The sequence below is a fragment of the Berghia stephanieae genome, chromosome 15, assembly GCF_034508935.2.
Source record: "Berghia stephanieae isolate SIO BIC M18660-M18661 chromosome 15, UCSD_Bste_1.3, whole genome shotgun sequence".
Lineage (NCBI taxonomy): Eukaryota > Metazoa > Mollusca > Gastropoda > Nudibranchia > Aeolidiidae > Berghia > Berghia stephanieae.
The window spans coordinates 25007213-25028045 of NC_088374.1; the positions used below are offsets into that span (position 1 = coordinate 25007213).

The 20833-nt window shown below is 36.8% G+C and overlaps 2 protein-coding genes across 2 annotated transcripts; both read right to left on the reverse strand.

Moving 5' to 3' along the window:
- Nucleotides 1-5725: 5725 nt before the first annotated feature.
- LOC144960535 (macrophage mannose receptor 1-like) lies at nucleotides 5726-11077 on the reverse strand. Its single transcript, XM_078893727.1, has 2 exons — nucleotides 10836-11077; nucleotides 5726-7017 (listed from the first exon to the last, which is right to left on the reverse strand). Exons 1-2 carry the CDS (start codon nucleotides 10879-10881, stop codon nucleotides 6068-6070), a joined length of 996 nt encoding a protein of 331 aa, XP_078749853.1. The 5' UTR covers nucleotides 10882-11077; the 3' UTR covers nucleotides 5726-6067.
- A 5120-nt stretch (nucleotides 11078-16197) lies between these two features.
- On the reverse strand, nucleotides 16198-19519 carry LOC144960504 (C-type mannose receptor 2-like). The gene is made up of 2 exons (XM_078893670.1): nucleotides 19307-19519; nucleotides 16198-17454 (listed from the first exon to the last, which is right to left on the reverse strand). The coding sequence occupies exons 1-2, from the start codon at nucleotides 19350-19352 to the stop codon at nucleotides 16493-16495; spliced, it is 1008 nt and encodes a 335-aa protein (XP_078749796.1). The 5' UTR covers nucleotides 19353-19519; the 3' UTR covers nucleotides 16198-16492.
- Nucleotides 19520-20833: the final 1314 nt, after the last annotated feature.

Below are 20833 nucleotides of genomic sequence, written 5' to 3' on the forward strand. Positions count from 1 at the left end.
GGATTTGGCGCCAACGGAGATGCGGGAAAAGAAAACTATGATTGTTCATCTAAATATATTTATTCATACCCGACAGGCAAAAAGAAATAAAAACGATAATATTACAAAAATAGAATTAGAACGTGATACCTCTCCCTTTCAGTTTTTCAGTGATAGTGACACAGTGACTAATTTCGTGAGCTTTGACAACAATTTCAATACTCTTCAACAGTCGTAACGTCACTTCCTTCCTTATGACGCGTGGTAACTTAGTAACACTGGCTATAAACTATAGGAACAATGGCCGGCGCCCGTATGAAATATTTTTCCATGGAGCATAAAAGCGTTTCCAGAGGGAAAAAAAACCCCCATAAATTTGATCATGTTTTGACTTTTACACATTCTGATCCCAAGGCATATGAAAAGGGAATGAAAAGTTCTAGCCAGCATGAAGAATAAACAGTAATGATTTTCTTTGTTTAGAACCAATATGGCCGCTGTTGCTGGGCGACGTGACATCAGACTATTGAATCGAATTCAGGTTGTAATAAGATATGGTATATTATGGTAAAGGGCAAAATTGGATAAAATCCCTTGAATGCCCTTAATATTAATAGTAATGCCATAAATCTATTGATTAAAGATTACCATAATGATACACTGGTAAAGATAGTATTTGACCTTAAATGCACTCATTGATTGTAATCATTGAAAGCAGGATGTGTAAGTGTGTAAGTGTGTGTGTGTGTGTGTGTTTATTTATTTGTGTTTGTGTGTGTGTGTGTGTGTATGTTTGTGTTGTTACTGATAGTGGTAGTGTGTGGACGTGTCTAATTTTCGTGATGATAAAATAAAAAAAAAATAAAAAAAGAGGATAACCCGATATTTCGGCCACATCAGAAAGCACGACTCACTACAGAAGACCATTGCAGAGGGAAAGATAGAAGGCAAGCGTGGTCGAGGACGAAGAAGGACAAGTTGGCTTGGAAATATCGCAGCGTACGTACAGGAAGCCTCATAAACCAATATGCGAATCTCGCAGATGAGAGAGAGAGAGAGAAAGAGAGAGAGAGAGAGAGAGAGAGAGAGAGAGAGAGAGAGAGAGAGAGAGAGAGAGAGAGAGAGAGAGAGAGAGAGAGTTGACGAACCATGATCGCCAACGTCGTGTCCGACATGGAACATCGATGATGTCGGTGATGTAATCAAGACTGACACAAATGATCTGACACACGACTGGGCTATACCAATCAACGCGGCAGATTTTCTCTTTATCTGACAAAAGTCATGACGTCACTTCCCTTGTAATGACGCATAGTATGTTAGTAACTAGTTCTAAACTATAGGAACAATGGCGGACGCCTTTATGAAATAATTCTCCGACGAGCATACAAGTGTATCCAGAAGAAAAAGAAAATTATAGATCTGAGTTCTCTGCGCATTCCGACAAAATCAAATAAAACTTATGCACTGCATTTAAACATTCCTCTGTACACTTTAAACTTGTGTGCTGATTTCTGGCTTAGTGGTATGATACTCACTTTCGGATCTGAAGGTCCTGGGTTCGAGCCTTGCTCAGTGCATAGTTGAGGTCTTGGACAAGGCTCGTTTCTCATATTATCTCACTGTAATCAGGTGTAAAATGAGTACCTGGCCGTTAACAGCGTTGTCTTTAACAGTCGTCATGTCCCCATGTCCCGTAGTAAATGTTGGTTGTTGATGTTGGCCAAAGACCCCTTGTAAAGCGATTTGCGCACCTTTAATGGATATTGCGCTGTATTAAAATCTCAATTTTGTTTAAATGTAACCCTTCGCCTCAAAACGGTATTAAGTCGGGTTGGTTAAGATGTTAAAAATTGAATTTATAGCCAGAAATATCAGACTTGTGTTGAGTTAGTATGTTATATTGAGGAGAATGGATACCATATTTTAGGGTGCTAATGCCAACGATTTATATTTTTAACCAGTTTAACATTTAATTCGGCTTTTAAGCTTCTGGTTCGTTCCGACATAATACCGTTTTGAGACGGTGGGTCACAAATTACTGGGGTTGAGGGGTCCTATGCTTAACACGGTTTTACATTCGGTCAATCAGACACGCCTGATTTCTAACATCCGTTAGTAAAAAACGTAGCAACTCTTTCCAAGATCAAACTATTCGGAGAAATATCACAGAATGATATCGACTAACTTCTATAATTGAGTTTTATATAGCGTAATATCCACTGAATGTGCTGAAAGCGCTTTACAAGAGGTCCCTGGTCAACAGCAACATTTAACATTTAGGACGGAACATGACGCCTGTTAGGCGATATTACAATTTTTCGGACAAAGACCTCGCTGTTAACGGTCAGGTACTCATGTTACACCTGAGTACGGTGAGATAATGTGAGTAAAGAGTCTTTTCCAATGACTCAACTATGCGCTGAGCACGAGTCTCGAACCCAAAACCTTCCGATCCGAAAGCGAGTGTCCTACCACTGGACCACATAGTCACCCTGTGCACAAACCTTGCAGATGGAGTTTTCAGTCTGCTTATAGGCAACATCATTCGACGGAAACCGCACTTGTTAGGGTTGTTAATGATCTCCTCTCTGTTATAGACAATGGTTCATGTTCTTTGCTGAATTTGCTTGACCTATCGTCTGCTTTTGATACTATTGATCACAATCTTCTTCTCAAACGTCTTGAAATTACTTATGGCGTGTCTGGTGCAGCGCTTGATTGGTTTAGGTCATATTTGTTTAATCGTAAACAGATTATTACGGTGGATGAATATAGATCGGAGGAAATCTTTCTTGATTGTGGGGTTCCCCAGGGTTCAGTACTTGGACCCGTTCTTTTTGTTTTGTTCGTCGGCCCTCTGTCTAAAATCATCAGAAGTTTTTGTCTGTCTTACCATCAATACGCTGATGATACGCAATTGTACTGCGTTTCCAATATGAGAAATTTACAAGAAGTATCAGCCAATAGTAAAAATTGTATCCAAAGTGTTAAGAAATGGATGAATGAGAACAGACTGAAACTGAATGATGATAAGACGGAGGTGCTGTATGTGGGGAACAGGAAGTGGAAAAGTGAAACAGATTTGAAGTTGGGGGATGCCTCTATTCAAATTGTTGACAAAGTGAAAAACCTTGGCACATTCTTAGACTCTGGACTGTCGATGGAGCATCAGGTTAATAATTTGGTTAGATCTCTCTTTTTCCAACTAAAAAAGATTGCTTCCATTAGACGGTTCATATCTGAGGATGTGACCAAGCACCTGGTTGTGTCCCTCGTACTATCGAAATTGGATTATTGTAATGCTCTGTTGTTTGGCGTTTCGCAATACAATCTGAAACGTCTTCAGATTGTCCAAAACAGCGCTGCCAGACTAGTATTTATGAAGCGTAGGTGCGACTCTGCCGGACCTCTACTTCATGACCTGCATTGGCTGCCTGTTGAGAAAAGAATTAAATTCAAAGCTTGTGTTTTAGTGTATCGTTGTCTTGAAGGTACTGCCCCTTCCTACCTTTCAGAACTAATTGAAAGATATTCAAAACCCCGCCCCTTACGTTCGGCCAGTGATTCCACAAAACTAGTTGTCCCTCGAATTCGGAAAAATGCTGGAATGAGATCCTTTTCTCATTTCGGACCCTCTATTTGGAACGCCTTACCGCAGAGCATTCGTGAAAAAGAATCTTTGTCTATTTTTAAACGTTCGCTTAAAACATATTTGTTTCGATTTTAGTAGATGGTATGAGAAGCAAGATAGTTTTGGTTTGTGTTGTGTGTTGTGTTTGTGTGTGTGTATGTGTTTGTGTGTAGGTGTGTGTATGTGCTTGTGTGTGTGAGTGAGTATGTTTCAGCCAAAGTATATTGTAATTTAAGCGCTTAGAGTCTGGTGTCTCGGAGTTATAGCGCTATATAAGTTTTCAGCATTATTATTATTATTATTATTATTATGGAATTCATCCCCGAGAAATGCTTTGTCACGTCAATAACAAGTAGTAACGTGCGTCTTTGTGGTCTTAAGGTATGACACTCGCGTTCGGATCGGAAGTTACTGGGTTCGAGCCTCGCTCGGCGCATAGTTGGGTCCTTTGAACAGACTCTCTACTCAGGTTCTCTCACCGTACTCAGGTGTAAAATGAGTACGTGGCCATTAACAGTGTTGTCACTGTCTAAACAAATTATATTATTGTCGAACAGGCGTCACGTTTCGTTCTTTATGTTACGTGTTGCTGTTGGTCAGAGACCCTTTGTAAAGCGCTTTGATCACGTTTAGTGAATATTGCCCGATATAAAACTCATTTTTTAACAAATTAATGAACAAAATAAAGCAAATTATTAATTTTGACTATCAAATAAGCGGTTAGTTATTAAGCATAATACCCCAGTTGGGAATCCAACTAAACGAATCTCTGACATGGGACCAACATGGTGATAATATTGTGGCAAAATGGATGGATAGAATAAACAATGAAGAAGTAGGGAAAACAACACAGCAGAAACCAGTGGGAGAGGAAATAGGAAGAAAACGATGGAGGTGGATTGGACACACGCTTAGAAAGAATGACTCCACTATAACAAAGAAATATTAGACTGGAACCCTCAGAGCAGAAGATCAAGAATAGAAACCCTATCGTAAACTACCCCACAATGCTTTTTGGCCACTCCTACTGACTTTTGACATCACAAATTAATATTCAAAACCTGCCTCTTTCAAGTAATAGCGAATCATGCACAACTTGTATGTTAAAAGCAACAAGAATTTTCTCGAATATTACTTTCACAACCCGCCTCTTATGACATAAAAGTACTTTGATGAATGACCGCATTTTATGTATAACAACAAAAATAGCATCAATCTGTTACTGGTATCCGCTGAGTTTTTTAACGTATCCGCTAAGTTTTATACGTATCCCCTGAGTTGCGACGACCGTGTTTTGTGGACACAACCGAGAATAAATGCAATCTCCTGCAGTTACCCCCATGGTTCTTTCTAATATCTACCGTGTTTTATGATCATGTTTTTATCAAAAGTCCTGCGTAAATTTCTTGCATAATCTTACTCTCTTACACCCCCCCCCCCCAAAGATGAAAGCATGGGCATACAATGCTTTAGTCCGATCCAGTTGGAATACACGTGGCAAATGCCGGGTCTTTATCTGCAAGTCTTGAGACAAAACTTTAGCAATCAACTAAACAAACATGTACCTGTAAAATAGTATTCGTATCGAGGTGCGCGCATATAAATCTGGTAACAAGACGGCCAGAATGCAATTTCCAAGCCCAAGTGCACTATAATAATGATTAGTGTACTTTGTTTGATATCACCTAAAAGTCTCATCCTATCACAAGCACACGTCACAACAAAGATGTATGCACTCAAATGTTCACAAACAATCATATATTTAAAGTTGTTTTTTTTAAAGCAGTATATAACGGGATAGATAATTTGCAAGGATCTCCGAAATCTATAACTATACTTTTGACGGTTTCCCTCCCAGTCAGGGACTCCGGCAAAGGTTATGGATAAAACTAAGTAACCAGATTCCAAGAAACGGACAGATAGGAACTCAAAAGACACGTGCAGGATATAAAACACAGAAATGCCTCCCGCCCACGACAGGAGATCAATTTTGAAAAACAAATATATGAAACCGGGTCGAACTACTAAGTATTTTTTTGTTTGTTGAAAAAACTGAATGAATATTTAGAATACAAAGGAATTGAAAAAAACAAAAACAAATAATATACCGGGTTTTTTTCCTATTTTTTTTTTTACTTGATAAAGAATTGATATAGCATAAACTCTAGAAATGATAGAAACATCTAATTTTTTCCATAGATTTCCAATGTCGTGTCAACTGTATCAGGGGTTGTCTCTGACACCGCGATATTGTTATTTTCTGTTTCCTTCCTCCACGATGAAAATTATTGTTAATTTCAATCATTATAGTGATGAATAAGTACCGGTTCTGGCATCTAATTTTTAAAAGACGCTCAAACGCCATAATTATCGTAAAATACTTCTCGATTTAATATTCGGACTCTAATTCATTCGGACAAATACTGTCATGTGACGGCGGGTCCCAAATATGTATTATTCCGTTGTTGGTGATGCAAGTTTGTATTGACAAATGAAGCCTCTTCGTTCACTCGTTCTCACAGTTGCATTACAAGATCGGGCAGCCCATCCCCTAAGTTTGGGTCTCATGACCCAGCAGCTACTGAAGGCGATGGAATAGTACTCGTTGATGAAGTTCTTGTACGTCATAGGAGTCCCATCGGTCCACGAATATGTTCTGTTCCCTGATGTGTCGTACAATCCGATCCAAACATCATGCCTATAAGTGTATGTTATTGTTATTGCAAGCCAAAGATTATAATCCATCCTGTTTGAATGGATGGAAACTAATTCTCCCCCTTCCCTTCTACAATAAGCATTGGCCTCCTTGAAATCTAACCTTTGATGTATATAAAAGTAGTAACAAGTCTTGGAGTCATATGCCCTCAAATATTCGTCACGAGTCAATATCGATGGACAATATTTTATGAAATCTTTTTCTATGAATGGTTTTATATTATGTTCGCAAATGAAAGCTTTCCTATGTTGACCCAACAGGTTGTCTTTACAGGCTCTGTCCAGCCATTTCCCGTCTTTGTAGTTCATCACCACGCAATCCTGATATTGATTCGAGATGTCAAAGATATGTGCATTTGGTCCAGCACCGTCCGCGAAATTATTCCAGCTCATTACAGGATTACGCATCCACACATAGCGTCCTTCAATAGATCTGTCATTTAAACCTATCCAAACATTATGTTTATAATGATACGTGGAATTCAATTTTTTCCAAAGGAATTCGTTCAACTCTCTATTTTTGACCCACACCAGGGTTCCCTTCTTTTCTTCGCATATTTCCTGAGCAATTTGAAATTCTCGTCGTTCATTAACATGGAAAACGTAGCACGTATCTCCGAAAACTGTCAGGTACTGGTTCCGTTCAAGTACAGCGGGACATTCATCAATTTTGATGTCACGGGATGATACTGTGAACATGAAATGGAGAGAATGAAAATTCTATTTTAGATAACATATCATTTTATAAAGAATCGCGTTGCCTTAGTATAACTTCATTTTTAAAGTATACTAAGAGACATGCAAATTTACCCATGTTTGATTGTCAATTGCACAATGTTAACCTAGGCGCATAGCTTTCGGATGTCAGATTGCATATAAGTACAAATCGATACTAGATTGACTTGGATGGAGTGAACGTTTTCTGGGACAAAATAGGACTACATGCCTAAAACGGGTAATAATTTGCATTAATCATAAGGAGAAAAAAAATACGTAAATAACAACGGTGTGTGTGTGTGTGTGTGTGTGTGTGCAAGGGGAGAGCGATAGATAGATAGATAGATAGATAGATAGATAGATAGATAGATAGATAGATAGATAGATAGATAGATAGATAGATAGAGGTTGCCACTCTAAATATTTGTGTATTGTTTTGCGTTATGAGTCGGTCAGATGTCAGACCTTCATAAAATATGTACGAGGAATGTTTCATAATTAATTTTCCCTGTCGCGCTGTACTCTCAAATTAATTTGTACAACCTTGCATTTGGAATAAAAAGAAATTCTATTTAACTCCCTATTCAACGTAAGAACCGCACAGTTCCTCGCGTCTCTGTGTTTGGTGTACCTAACAGTCAAACAGTGTGACCTGTGGTTGATTGTCCAGGCCACGTTTTTATTAATCATCGGGCCTTGAATCTGATACCTCGCATCATTTTTTTTCTTCCTCTAACAGAAGTTTAAAAAAAAATAAAAATTGAGCTTTATATAGAGCAATATCCACTAAATGTGCTCAAAGCACTTTACAAGGTGTCCCTGGTCAACAGCAACATTTAACATGTAGGACGGAACATAACGCCTGTTCGGTGATATTACAATTTTTCGGACAAAACCGCGCTGTTAACGGCCAGATACTCATTGTACACCTGAGTACGGTGAGAAAAAGTGAGTAAAGAGCCTTTTCCAAGGACTCAACTATGCACCGAGCGCGAGGATCGAACCCAGGACCTTCCGATCCGAAAGCGAGAGTCATACCACTAGACCACATAGCCGCACCTAAGGGAAGATATTCAATTTGCATAGGGCAAAATCAGGTATATAAGGCGGGTGTTCCAACAACGTCCACAAATAGCCCTCAAAAATCAGGCATATAAGGCGGGTGTTCCAACAACGTCCACAAATAGCCCTAAAAATCAGGTATATAAGGCGGGTGTTCCAACAACGTCCACAAATAGCCCTCAAAAATCAGGTATATAAGGCGGGTGTTCCAACAACGTCCACAAATAGCCCTCAAAAATCAGGTATATAAGGCGGGTGTTCCAACAACGTCCACAAATAGCCCTCAAAAATCAAGTATATAAGGCCGGTGTTCCAACAACGTCCACAAATAGCCCTCAAAAATCAGGTATATAAGGCGGGTGTTCCAACAACGTCCACAAATAGCCCTCAAAAATCAGGTATATAAGGCCGGTGTTCCAACAACGTCCACAAATAGCCCTCAAAAATCAGGTATATAAGGCACGTGTTCCAACAACGTCCACAAATAGCCCTCAAAAATCAGGTATATAAGGCGGGTGTTCCAACAACGTCCACAAATAGCCCTCAAAAATCAGGTATATAAGGCGGGTGTTCCAACTACGTCCACAATTAGCCCTCAAAAATCAGGTATATAAGGCGGGTGTTCCAACAACGTCCACAAATAGCCCTCAAAAATCAGGTATATAAGGCCGGTGTTCCAACAACGTCCACAAATAGCCCTCAAAAATCAGGTATATAAGGCGCGTGATCCAACAACGCCCACAAATAGCCCTCAAAAATCAGGTATATAACGCGGGTGATCCAACAACGTCCACAAATAGCCCTCAAAAATCAGGTATATAAGGCGCGTGATCCAACAACGTCCACAAATAGCCCTCAAAAATCAGGTATATAAGGCGGGTGTTCCAACAACGTCCAAAAATAGCCCTCAAAAATCAGGTATATAAGGCGGGTGATACAACAACGTCCACAAATAGCCCTCAAAAATCAGGTATATAAGGCACGTGTTCCAACAACGTCCACAAATAGCCCTCAAAAATCAGGTATATAAGGCGGGTGTTCCAACAACGTCCACAAATAGCCCTCAAAAATCAGGTATATAAGGCGGGTGTTCCAACAACGTCCACAAATAGCCCTCAAAAATCAGGTATATAAGACGGGTGTTCCAACAACGTCCACATATAGCCCTCAAAAATCAGGTATATAAGGCGGGTGTTCCAACAACGTCCACAAATAGCCCTCAAAAATCAGGTATATCAGGCGGGTGTTCCAACAACGTCCACAAATAGCCCTCAAAAATCTCCTTCACAACTCTTGACTTTAAAAAAATAATTCAAAATAATGATTAATACTAACGTCTTGATCAAGCAAAGTGGGTCTTTTTCCTTTTAACTGGTCTCAGTTTGTCTTGAAGAACAAATCTGTAATAATTTCCGTTTACAGTTTGATTATGTGATACAGGTCAGTTTTGTATAATGTCACGAATTCCGAAAATTACGATGTTCATTATTTTCTCTGTACTTGTCTTCGCCATACTGGATCTCCCATCTTCAATTTTCCTTACTCCTTATCTAACAGTTTGAATTGATGGAGCATAGTATTCAAAAGGTACAAAAAGATATTTGTGTCTTTTCACGGCAGACTTGCCGGAAAGAGTTGTAGAGTTGATGACAACCTGATCATCACAGGATGAGAGGCGTGCATCACTATTTTGGGCTGCCATTTTCTTTGACTACACATGGTACTTGAAGTACAAGTTCTACAAACGTACAACGTCACAGCCTTTTGGCATGACAACTTGAAGTATAAAATCTAGATTTCAGATATGGGAAGTCATATTGACTCAAATTTTGGTAGTTCTATGTAGCTTATTAGGTTTCAATAAATTAACGAGATCTTTAATTTCGGTGAAAGTGGTTTCAGTCTTTTTCATCGTTTTCCATATGAATAATTTGGTAAGCAAGGAATCAACTTGATAACTCTCCTTTGTACATTTTCAATAGCGTCCGACTGTCTTATAAATACTTGCCATATGCAATTTGCATACTTAAGTCCTGTAAGACCAATTTAGTTTCATAATGTAACTCCTCTATAACTTTCAACATTGTTTTAACATTTGTAAATTATACCAAGAAGTTTATTTGCCTCATTAATTGGACTAATTATACTGATCTAAATAAACTAAAATAGCTTTCATATTATGCCGCAGTGAAAGTATTTTGTCCATCCCTGTCTACAAAAGAAATATTTGAGAAGTCGAAAGATAGTAATGCCTCAAGACAGGATGCAATCTCTGCTAAATCTATCAAGATCTTTGCACAAGAATCAGTCCCCGTGTACACATTCATCTTCCAAATATATTAAGACAAGAAAAAAAAATTGGCAAACAAGTATATAGTATAATACCAATATTGACAAATGGACATGGCGGTAATGGTGGAAAGTTTTGATCACTCTTTTTAAATTCTGTTTACTGATTTTACTTTTCAATTAGAAAAGATTTCTGTCACAAGGTAGCATAATGATTGGGAAGCAGACCCATATTCTAACACCAACCCACATCACACGTATGTTGCATCTTTCCTCAGAGCTGAAACTGCAACAGTGTGAATTGTATCGGACATACTATCAAACAAACGCAATATAAAATTGTCCAACACAACAATGAAAAAAAGTCCATAATTATAATTATTTAATGGACTTACCAATACGTGCATCTCAATACAAAAGTTTACGATTTCAAACATACCTTTCCCACAGAGAGCCAGAGACAGAATTATTACTTGAACCCACATTTGTGGAAAATCTTAAGTTACAATAATCGTGTTGCAACCTTCAGTTCTCCAAGACTACACTGCAAAAGTATGTAGCATTAGTGAGACTCTCACAATTGAAAATAAGATAAATGATGATGTCTGGGTATCCAGAGCTTGTAATTTTTTTAATGATAAAATGATCAGAAAGTCGTAAACAGTTCATCACAATTACCACGGACCAATGAAATTTAAGGGAGGATAAGAATTAAAATTATGATAGCAAAAACTAGATCTTTCTTTATCGAGCATATGCCATTTCCCAACAACTGGTGATATTTTTTTTTAAATTCAAAACCATTATTATATAGGTTTAGAGATAATTGCAGTTTCAGTACTATCGCTATCATCCCAATAAGTAAAAATATACCAACAAAAAACTCAATAATAATAATGATAATAATAATAATAATAATAATAATAATAATAATAATAATAATAATAATAATAATAATAATAATAATAATAATAATAATAATAATAATAATAATAATAATAATAGTAATAATAATAATAATAATTAATAATGTGAATAATAAAAATAATAATAATAATGATAATAATAATAATGATAATAATAATAATAATAATAATAATAATAATAATAATAATAATAATAATAATAATAATAATAATAATAATAATAATAATAATAATAATAATAATAATAATAATAATAATAATAATATACTCATCATCATCATCATCGTCGACATCATCATCATCATCATAATCATCATCATCATCATCATCATCGTCATCGGAATAATCTTCATCATCATCATCATCATCTTCATCATCATCATCATCATCATAATCATCACCATCGTCGTGCTCATCGTGGTCACCAATTTTGTCATCGTCTTCTTCAGATTTTGCCATCATTTTTAAACACTAGTTCAAGATAATCAAGTATATAATAAGGTCATTTCACCATTGACGTCTTTGCAAGTTGTTACAGATTTTGAACTTCTTGATAAGATAAATTATAGAGTTTTTGTATAAACGTGCTCTAAGTGCTTTACAAAGTGACACTTAAGATGTAGTACCAGTGCTTGGACCTTTCTGCATTCTAACTTGTATTGACGACTTAGGAAAACAACATAGAAACTCTTATTAAGCGCCCGAAGCTTTCGCCTCTTATTCCGAGTCATTGAAACCCGTAAATATTAACGTATGATCTTGGCTCAATTCTATCATTTGCACAAGCCTGGCAGATAAAATTCCACCCCGAAAAATTGCTTTGTAATGTCCATAACAAACAGAAAACCCCAGCAAATTATTAACTATGACTATCAAATAAGCAACAAGTTATCAAATAACTTGGACACAATACCCTACCTGTGAATCCGACTAAACAAATTATTGAAATGGGGCCAACATAATATTATTGAGTTAAAATAAAATCGTACCCTGGCTTCCAGAGGCGGAACCTATACAAGTGCCCCCCCCCCCTCACCCAAAGGTAAAACGACAGGCATACAATGCGTCAGTCAGATCCGTTTAAGAATACGCGTGCAAAGTTTGGGATCCTTGACAGCAAGGCAGCTTCATGAAAATCGAACAAGTTCAATGGGCAGCTTAGAGTTATGTCACTTTAGCGAATCAGGGTGCGTTACCGAGGCCCTGGATTTTTTTCCAGTGAAAAAGATTGGAAAGAAGGCAAAAAGAAAAACGCCTCCACATTCTCCACAAAGTAGCACATTCCAAATTAACAGCAGTAACTCTACCACAATATTTTACAAAATAACCCTATATATCCAGTACAGTTCACACCTCCAACATACAGAACCAATGCATATAAAACAGATTCTGCCAAAGACCCATCAAGGAATGGACCGCTCTCCCACCAGATATCCTAGATATTACCAACAACAAGAAATTTGATCAACTATTATACATATATATTTTAACTCAATGGAACAATAATGTAGAAAGTCAACACGGATTTGTATAGTATATTAGGTATTTTGTCTTTTGCAGATAAAGACGTTGAACTAGACGACAGTGAAAGAATGTGAGTAAATTGCGTTTTATTTTTCAAGGAGTCAACTGTGCGCCTAACAGATCGTGACTTGAAGACCCAATCAACAGATCACATTTTCGAATTAGCAACTAGGAAAGTACCCACATTATATTTCGGGAAAAATATAGGCTATATAGGAATATAGATAGGTAATTGCAAACAGAAACTGATCTCTTGTTAAATTTAGTATACTGATGTATTGTGTACATTGACTTAGATCGAGACAAAACTTTTGAGCAATCAACAATAAAATTGTTCTGTAAAATAGTCTGCAGGTGCCGCGAATATAAATCTTGGAACAAGAACAAGATCAAGATCAAATTGACTTGACTTAAGCCTTTGATACATTTTTGAATACATGGGGGCCGTAACAGTAAACTTCCATCTGACTCGCTTTTAGAGGTCTTCTCTATCCGGGACCAGGTTTGTCAGGCTGCCTTCAACTCAGTCTCAATGCTTCTTCGACCAACCCTCCTCTTTTGGGTTCCGGTCCAAAGCCTGCCTGGTGATGTTGCTTGCAGGATCTGGTGATATCATAGAGCCCTTTCATTTTCCTTTTTGCTTCTGCAGTTTCTGCTTCTAGGGTCAGCTTATCAATAAAATTGCTTTTGTAATACCTTGCGCTATTTTTAACTTGCCTGTTTTTATCCCAGTAAATTGTTTAGATTTCTATCTTGTCTTTTTCAACTTGTGTTTTGTTCAATTGGTCTTTCAACATTTTCCTCTGCTCTATTAGCTTTCTTGTGTCTGTGGTTTCCCAGTTTTTTCTGGGTTTTTTTTTTCTTTTTCGTCTTTTCCCCCAGAATAGATTTGAATGTTATTTTCCATAGATCTTACAGATTTTGTAAGCTTTCATCAACTGTCTCCTTTTGTACAGATGGAAACATATTGAATTTGTTCCTCAATTTCATTATTCTAAACTCTTTTTGTTTCTCTGCCCCTATCAGAGTTTGTACATTAAACTTGTGTTATGGTCTCTCCGCTCTGTCCTTCTAAGCAATTTGATTTGATGTATTGCTACTACTAGTTGGTGGTCTGCCTGATGTCGCCTCAGCCCCGCGTCTTACTCACACATCCTGTAAGCTTCTCCTCCACGTTCTGTGGATAGTAAAATGGTATATCTGGTTCACGGTCTATCTGTAAGGCAATTTCTATATGGTCTTATGAATCGTCTTATGTGGAAATATGGTTTGTTCTATTATCAAGTTGTTGAACGCACAAAATTCCATGAAGCGATTACTATATTCATTTGCTTCTACTACTTCATTTTTTCCGATGATGAGTTCTCTGTCTGTGTTGTCTGGTCCCACTTTGCATTTAAGTCTCCCAAATTCTCAAATTCAAACCCTCAGACTTGGAGAACCAGGATTAATGTTGTAGATTCACTCCTAGGCTTTTATGCTCTCCCGATCTAAAGAGTCAGGGCCGCCTTTGTTTTTATTCTGGAGTGTCCTTCTCTTATGACGGCTGCTCTCTCGAACTATTAGTCCTTTCAACCCTTTGTTTAATAATGGAGTGACCTTGTCCTAGATTGATTGCGACTCCTCGCTTACGAGCTCTATCTATCTGAAGTCAGAACATAGGTTGTTCTAATTCGATTAATGTTCTAAAATAATTATAAGTCAGACCAATACATTTCCACTCACGTCATGGGCTCTGATGGGTTTTAACTCTGCGGTTGTCTTATAAGCTATATTCCAATTTGATTCATTTATTATGGCTTCTCACCGTTAAACTGTTCGGCATTGGTGACCCTTTCAGGAGATAAATCTCCAGCCGACATAGCTCTTCGGATCATTGAACACGCAAGCTCTCTAACCACGTCAAAGTAACGATCAATTGGAGAACAAGGTCAAATTGAGGACCGGTCATTACGCCTTAGCAGATATTCTAAATAACTTTTCAGTCAACATTCAATAGAATTTACTTTAATTTAATCATGAAGGTCAGCATATCACTCAGATATCAATATATACAAGTTTTCTAAGTTTTAGAGTTGCCAGTAATTATCTGCTTGTTGGGAAAATTTAACGAGGCTTTATGGAACAATATAATTTTTGAAAATAGTATGCCCTTCGCCACAACATCACACGATATCGTCCGTAGGATTTCCACGAAGGAATATAGATAACTCATCAAACAAGATGTCTGATGTCAACAGGAATCAAACATATTGTCCAGGTGAGGAAATTGGGGGTCAATTATTTTGTCGAAACAAACAAAACGATAAAATATAATAAAAGGTGAGCTTTTATACAGGGGACTGTCCACCCAACCTACTCAAAACGCTTGATAAGGGTTCCTCGGCCAACATCATCACGTCATTTTTGGACATGAAATGACACCTGTTGGCCGATAATGCAATATGATTTTCCGACAGAGACAACACTGTTAATAGCTAGGTATATATTATATACCTGATTTCAGTACAGGAGTGTTAGTAATTAGTCTTTTCCAATGACTCAACTATGCGCTGCTTAGAGAAGAACTGGAAACCGGGACCGTCCAATCTAGCGGCTAGTGCCATACCACTAGCTGACTAAGCTGCCCTAGATTATTTTGTTTTTAATTTGATTTTACTATTCGTGATACTCACTTCATAAAAAATGGTTACAGATTAGTAAGGATTATCGTGTGGCTTTCGACACATTTAGGTCATTTCAGTGCTAGTAATAAAAAAGAATATGTTCTAGTCAAAACAATTATTGATTTAATTTACAATTAAAATCATATTGGAAAAAGTAAGACAAAGGGAAGTGCTCAAAAAGGAAGCAAGTGTAGATTCCAAGAGTACACTATCAGTGTACTTAGTTTCATATCACCTAAACGTCTCATTCAGAAACAGGTAATGGTCCCATAAAGATGTATACACTCAAATATTTAGAAACCATCATATAGGTAAAGCAAAAAAAAAAAGTTGTACATAACACAGAGGTAATTTAGAAGACAAAATATCATTTCCCATATCTATAAGTATACATTTCACTGTTTCCCTCCTAGGCAGGGACTCCAGCAAAAAATAGGGACAAAACTAAGTGATCCCATTCCAAGACAAGTTCATAAAAAAACTTGGAAAACATATATAGGGTTAGAACACACAGTAAGCACTTCACGGCCACTACGAGAGTCTGTATTGTTTTTAAATGATACTGCACACATGATAATCAAAAAGGAACGCACAATTATGTAAATTTTATTGAGATATTACATGAACTTCTAGAATGCAACGGCAATAATAATATTTTAAAAAACAAAACAAAAAATAGACAGGGTTTTTGTTTATTTTTTTTATTTCCTGAAAAAGAATTGAAATATCTTTGAAAAAATACCCAGAAATTATAGAGACATCTAATTTTTTGCCTAGTTTTCCAATGACGTGACCATTGGTTCCCTGATTGCTTGGGACACCGCGTTATCGTTATTTTCTGTTTTCATCCTGTGCGATGACACTGTGTGTTAAGTTCTTTCATTTTCATGGAGAATTGATACTGTTTTTTCATTGGATAAATTACTTCGAAATTTACTCTCTAGAGTCTAATTTATTCCGACAACTTAAGTGACGGTAGGTCACATTTTTGTATTATTCCGTTGCTGGTGGTATTCACAAATAAACCCTCTGCGTTCACTCGTTTTCGCAGTGGCTTCACAAGCTCGGGGAAACCACTTATCAGACAAAGGCTCCGTAACCCAGCAGGTATTATAGAAGGCGATGGCATCGTAGTAGTTGGCGTAGTAATGGAACGTCAGAGGAGACCCATTGGTCCAGGAAAGAGTTCTGTTCCCTGATAGGTCATGCAACCCGATCCAAACAGGTTTGTGATGGACGTAGTCAATCCATAGCGCGTGATTAATATCAGTATTGAACTTATCTGAGTGGATGGAGATTAATTCTCCTCCTTGTTTTCTACAATAAGCATTGGCCTCTTTGAAATCTAACTTTTGATGTACATAAAAGTAGTAACATTTATTGTTGTCATATGCCCTCAAATATTTGTCACGTGGTAATATTGATGGACAATATTCTTCTTTGACCGTTGTTTCATTGAAATAGGTTGTTGGTAAATATTCGCATATGAAAGCGTACCTATGCTTAAAAAATTGGTCGTCTCTACAGACTCTGTCAATCCATTTTCCGTCTTTGTAGTTCAGCACCACGCAATCCTCATTTATATACGAAAAGTCTAATGACCCAGTATTTGTTCCAACACGGCTCCCAAAATTATCATATTTAGCACGTTGACCATTTTGCCACCTATAAGTTCCTTCTTCTTCTTGGTCAGATAAACCAATCCAAACATCGTGTTTATAATGATAACGGGAATTCAATCTTTCAAAAAGATATTCATTTACGCGGTAATGTTGTATCGACACCAGGTTTCCATTATGTTCTTGGCATCTTTCCTGGGCATGGGGAAAGTCTCGTCGTTCATTGAGATGGAAAACGTAGCACATATCCCTGAATACTGTCAGGTACTGGTTCCGTTCAAGTACAGCGGGACATTCATCAATTTTGATGTCACGGGATGATACTGTTTACATGAAATTGAGAGAATGAAAATATAATTTTAGATAACATACCATTTTATATAAAACCACGTTGCATTAGTATAATGTCATTTTTAAAGTATACGAAGAGACAAATACATTTTTTGCCGGTCTGAATATATAATTATTTATGATAGGTTCATTGTTGTCAATTACACAATGTTAAACGAGATCCATAACTGCGTATACATGTTAAATTGCATATATGTACAAATCGATGCAAGATTGATCTAGATTGTGTTTTCTGGCAAAAATAGAACTACATGCCTAAAAATGGCAATACATTTTCTTAAATGGTAAAGAGATAAAAACTGAAATAAGAGCGGTGTGTGTGTGTGTGTGTGTGTGTGTGTGTCTGCCTGTGTGTGTGTATGTGTATGTACAATGCAAGATGGAGAGATGAATATTTAGATAGATAGATAGATAGATAGATAGATAGATAGATAGATAGATAGATAGATAGATAGATAGATAGATAGATAGATAGATACACGGATAGTTAGATAGATTATATATATATATATTATATATATATATATATATATATATATATATATATATATATATTAGACCGACCGTCCAGCTTTGCGCTTCTATGATGTCTGCAAACAAGACATGAAACTGACAGGCATCAACTAAAATACGTGGGAATTGATATCGACGAATGCAACGGCTAGAGATATGGGTGAGGGACGGATTGAAGAGATTTGAGGAGAAGAGAATTAAGAAGTTTGTGGAGAGCAGAGCAATGGGGAAAAAAGTGCAGCAAATCCAAACTCCAAGCACCTGCTAGTCAAACCACGTTTGCAGCAACTGCTGTAGAGACTGTCATGCAAGGATCTGACTTCTGAGTCACACCCGTCGCTACTCTCAACAAAACTGATGAGACCAAAGGCAGTCATACAGGGCGCAAACCATAGTTTCTTGAGACTGAAGGATCCCAACTACTACTACTACTACTACTACTACTACTACTACTACTACTACTACTACTACTACTACTAATACTACTACTACTACTACTACTACTACTACTACTACTGCTGCTACTACTACTACTACTACTACTACTACTACTACTACGACTACTACTACTACTACTACTACTACTACTACTACTACTACTACTACTACTACTACTACTACTACTACTACTACTACTTTGCTCAGTCCCAGTATACGCATTCAACTTCCAAACAACTTAAGATCATATAATATATCCAAATGATTGGAAACCGACATATATATATATATATATATATATACATATACTACCAATTTCGAAATATGGACACATCGGTAATGCTGAACATTTTTGACCAATATCTTTGATTTCTGTATCCTGAATTTTGTTTCAATTAGAAAAGAAAATATGTCACAGGAGGGTATTATGATTGGGATACAAAGCCATATTCTAACCCTTTCCCACAGCACACATATGTTGCTCCAGAACAGTATGAATATGATTGAAAATACCCTCAAACAAAAGCAATATTATATTGTCCAACAATGGAAAAAAGCCCATAATTATAATTAGTTTACTAACTCAATCCTAGGGAATTTTGCTACTTTTCAACATTGGAAGAAAAAGTATTAAAAATGAGCATTTGCATATATTGTTTTATTCAACTATCATTAACATGTAAAAACTATAAACATTAGCTTTGATACTACGCATATAATTTATCTCATAAAAATGAAATAAATCAAAATAAATAAAAATGGGGTAAAAGCAACCCGGGTGAACTACGGATATAGTCGTTGTTAGGGTTGAGTGAGTTAATGGACCTATCAATACGTGATAGTCAATACAAACGTTTACGATTTCAAACATACCTTTCCCACAGAGAGCCAGAAACATAAATATTACTTGGACCCACATTTGTGGAGAATCTTAATTCACAGGAATCGTGTTGCAGCCTTCAGTTCTACAAGTCTACAATGATTCCTCACAATTCAAAATAAGGTGAAATTATGCTGCCTTTGTAGCCAAAGCTTGCTAACTATTTTAATTATAGGATGATCTGAACGTCGTAAACAGCTCCTCACAATGGCCAATAAACGTGAAGTAAAGATAAGAATTAGCAATTAAAAGATGAAAGCAAAGACAAGATCTTTCTTCATCGCGCATATGCCATTTTCCCAACAACTGGACTGGCGTCGTTTTTTCAAAACTATTTTTATACACGTTTAGAGCTACTAATAGTTATCACTATCGCTATCATCCCAAAATTTAAAATAAAAAACAACAATAACAACACAATTATTATCATAACTAAATACCACTACCAACTTCACCACTATCATCATCACCATCATAATCATCAAACTAGCATCATTATTTTCAACGTCGTCATCATCATCATCATCATCATCATCATCATCATCATCATCATCATCATCATCATCATCATCATCATCATCATCATCATTATTATCATCATTGTGCTCATCAATGTTGTCGTTTTCTTCTCCAGATGTCACGATTATTAACCAAAAGTCCAAGATAAGCAAGTATAGAATAATCTCACTTCGCCATCGCGTTGTTACAAGTTGTTATAGATTGTGAACTTTTCGATAAGATAAACCAAAAGAGAAGCAGTTATATAGCTTAATATCCACCAAACGTGCTCTAACTGATTTACAGAGCGACACTTAAGCTAAAAAAATAGTTCTTGGAGTGCTCTGAATTCTAAGATTAATTTGGAAGAAACATATCAACTCTTATTAAGCTCCAACTGTTCGCCTCTTATTTCGAACCACATCAGGAACTTCGGATTAGGAGTCGAATGTTATACCACGATAAGAGCAAACCGCACCAGCTCTGTTTTTAAATAGAATGTTATACCAAGATAAGAGCAAACCGCACCAGCTCGATTTTTAATAGATTTCTCGATTCGTGATTTTCAAGTAATTTATTGTAAATTTATCGTATTAAATGGTTTTACGGCGCTTGTGACACATATAAGTTACTTCAGGACTAGTAAAAGGAAAAATAAGGGATAATCAATAAGTCATGTATTTACAATTAAAACCACTCAATGAAAAGCAAGTCAAAGGGGAGGGTTCAAATTGGAAGCAGATGTAGGTTTCAAAATTGCACTATCAGTGTACTTAGTTTGAGATCCTCTATCAGATTTTTTTCTGATTTGTTTACTTTTAAGGGTTTTCTGTCCCTTGCAACACATTTAGGTGATATCAACACCAATACAAAAGGAAGAAAATTGAATAGCAAATACATTATAGAAGTATAATTAAAAGGGCTTGAAGAAACAGTGAGACAAAGGGTATGGTGCAAACAGGGAACAGATGTAGATTCCAAGATCACAATATCAGTGTATTTAGTTTGAGATCACCTTTAAG

Bases quoted from the DNA above. Each gene is read 5' to 3' on its own strand.
- LOC144960535 (XM_078893727.1), bottom strand. From the start codon at position 10,881: ATGTGGGTTCAAGTAATAATTCTGTCTCTGGCTCTCTGTGGGAAAG. The intron at 7,018-10,835 runs GTATGTTTGAAA...TCATGTTCACAG, and splicing joins TCTGGCTCTCTGTGGGAAAG to TATCATCCCGTGACATCAAA.
- LOC144960504 (XM_078893670.1), bottom strand. From the start codon at position 19,352: ATGTGGGTCCAAGTAATATTTATGTTTCTGGCTCTCTGTGGGAAAG. The intron at 17,455-19,306 runs GTATGTTTGAAA...TCATGTAAACAG, and splicing joins TCTGGCTCTCTGTGGGAAAG to TATCATCCCGTGACATCAAA.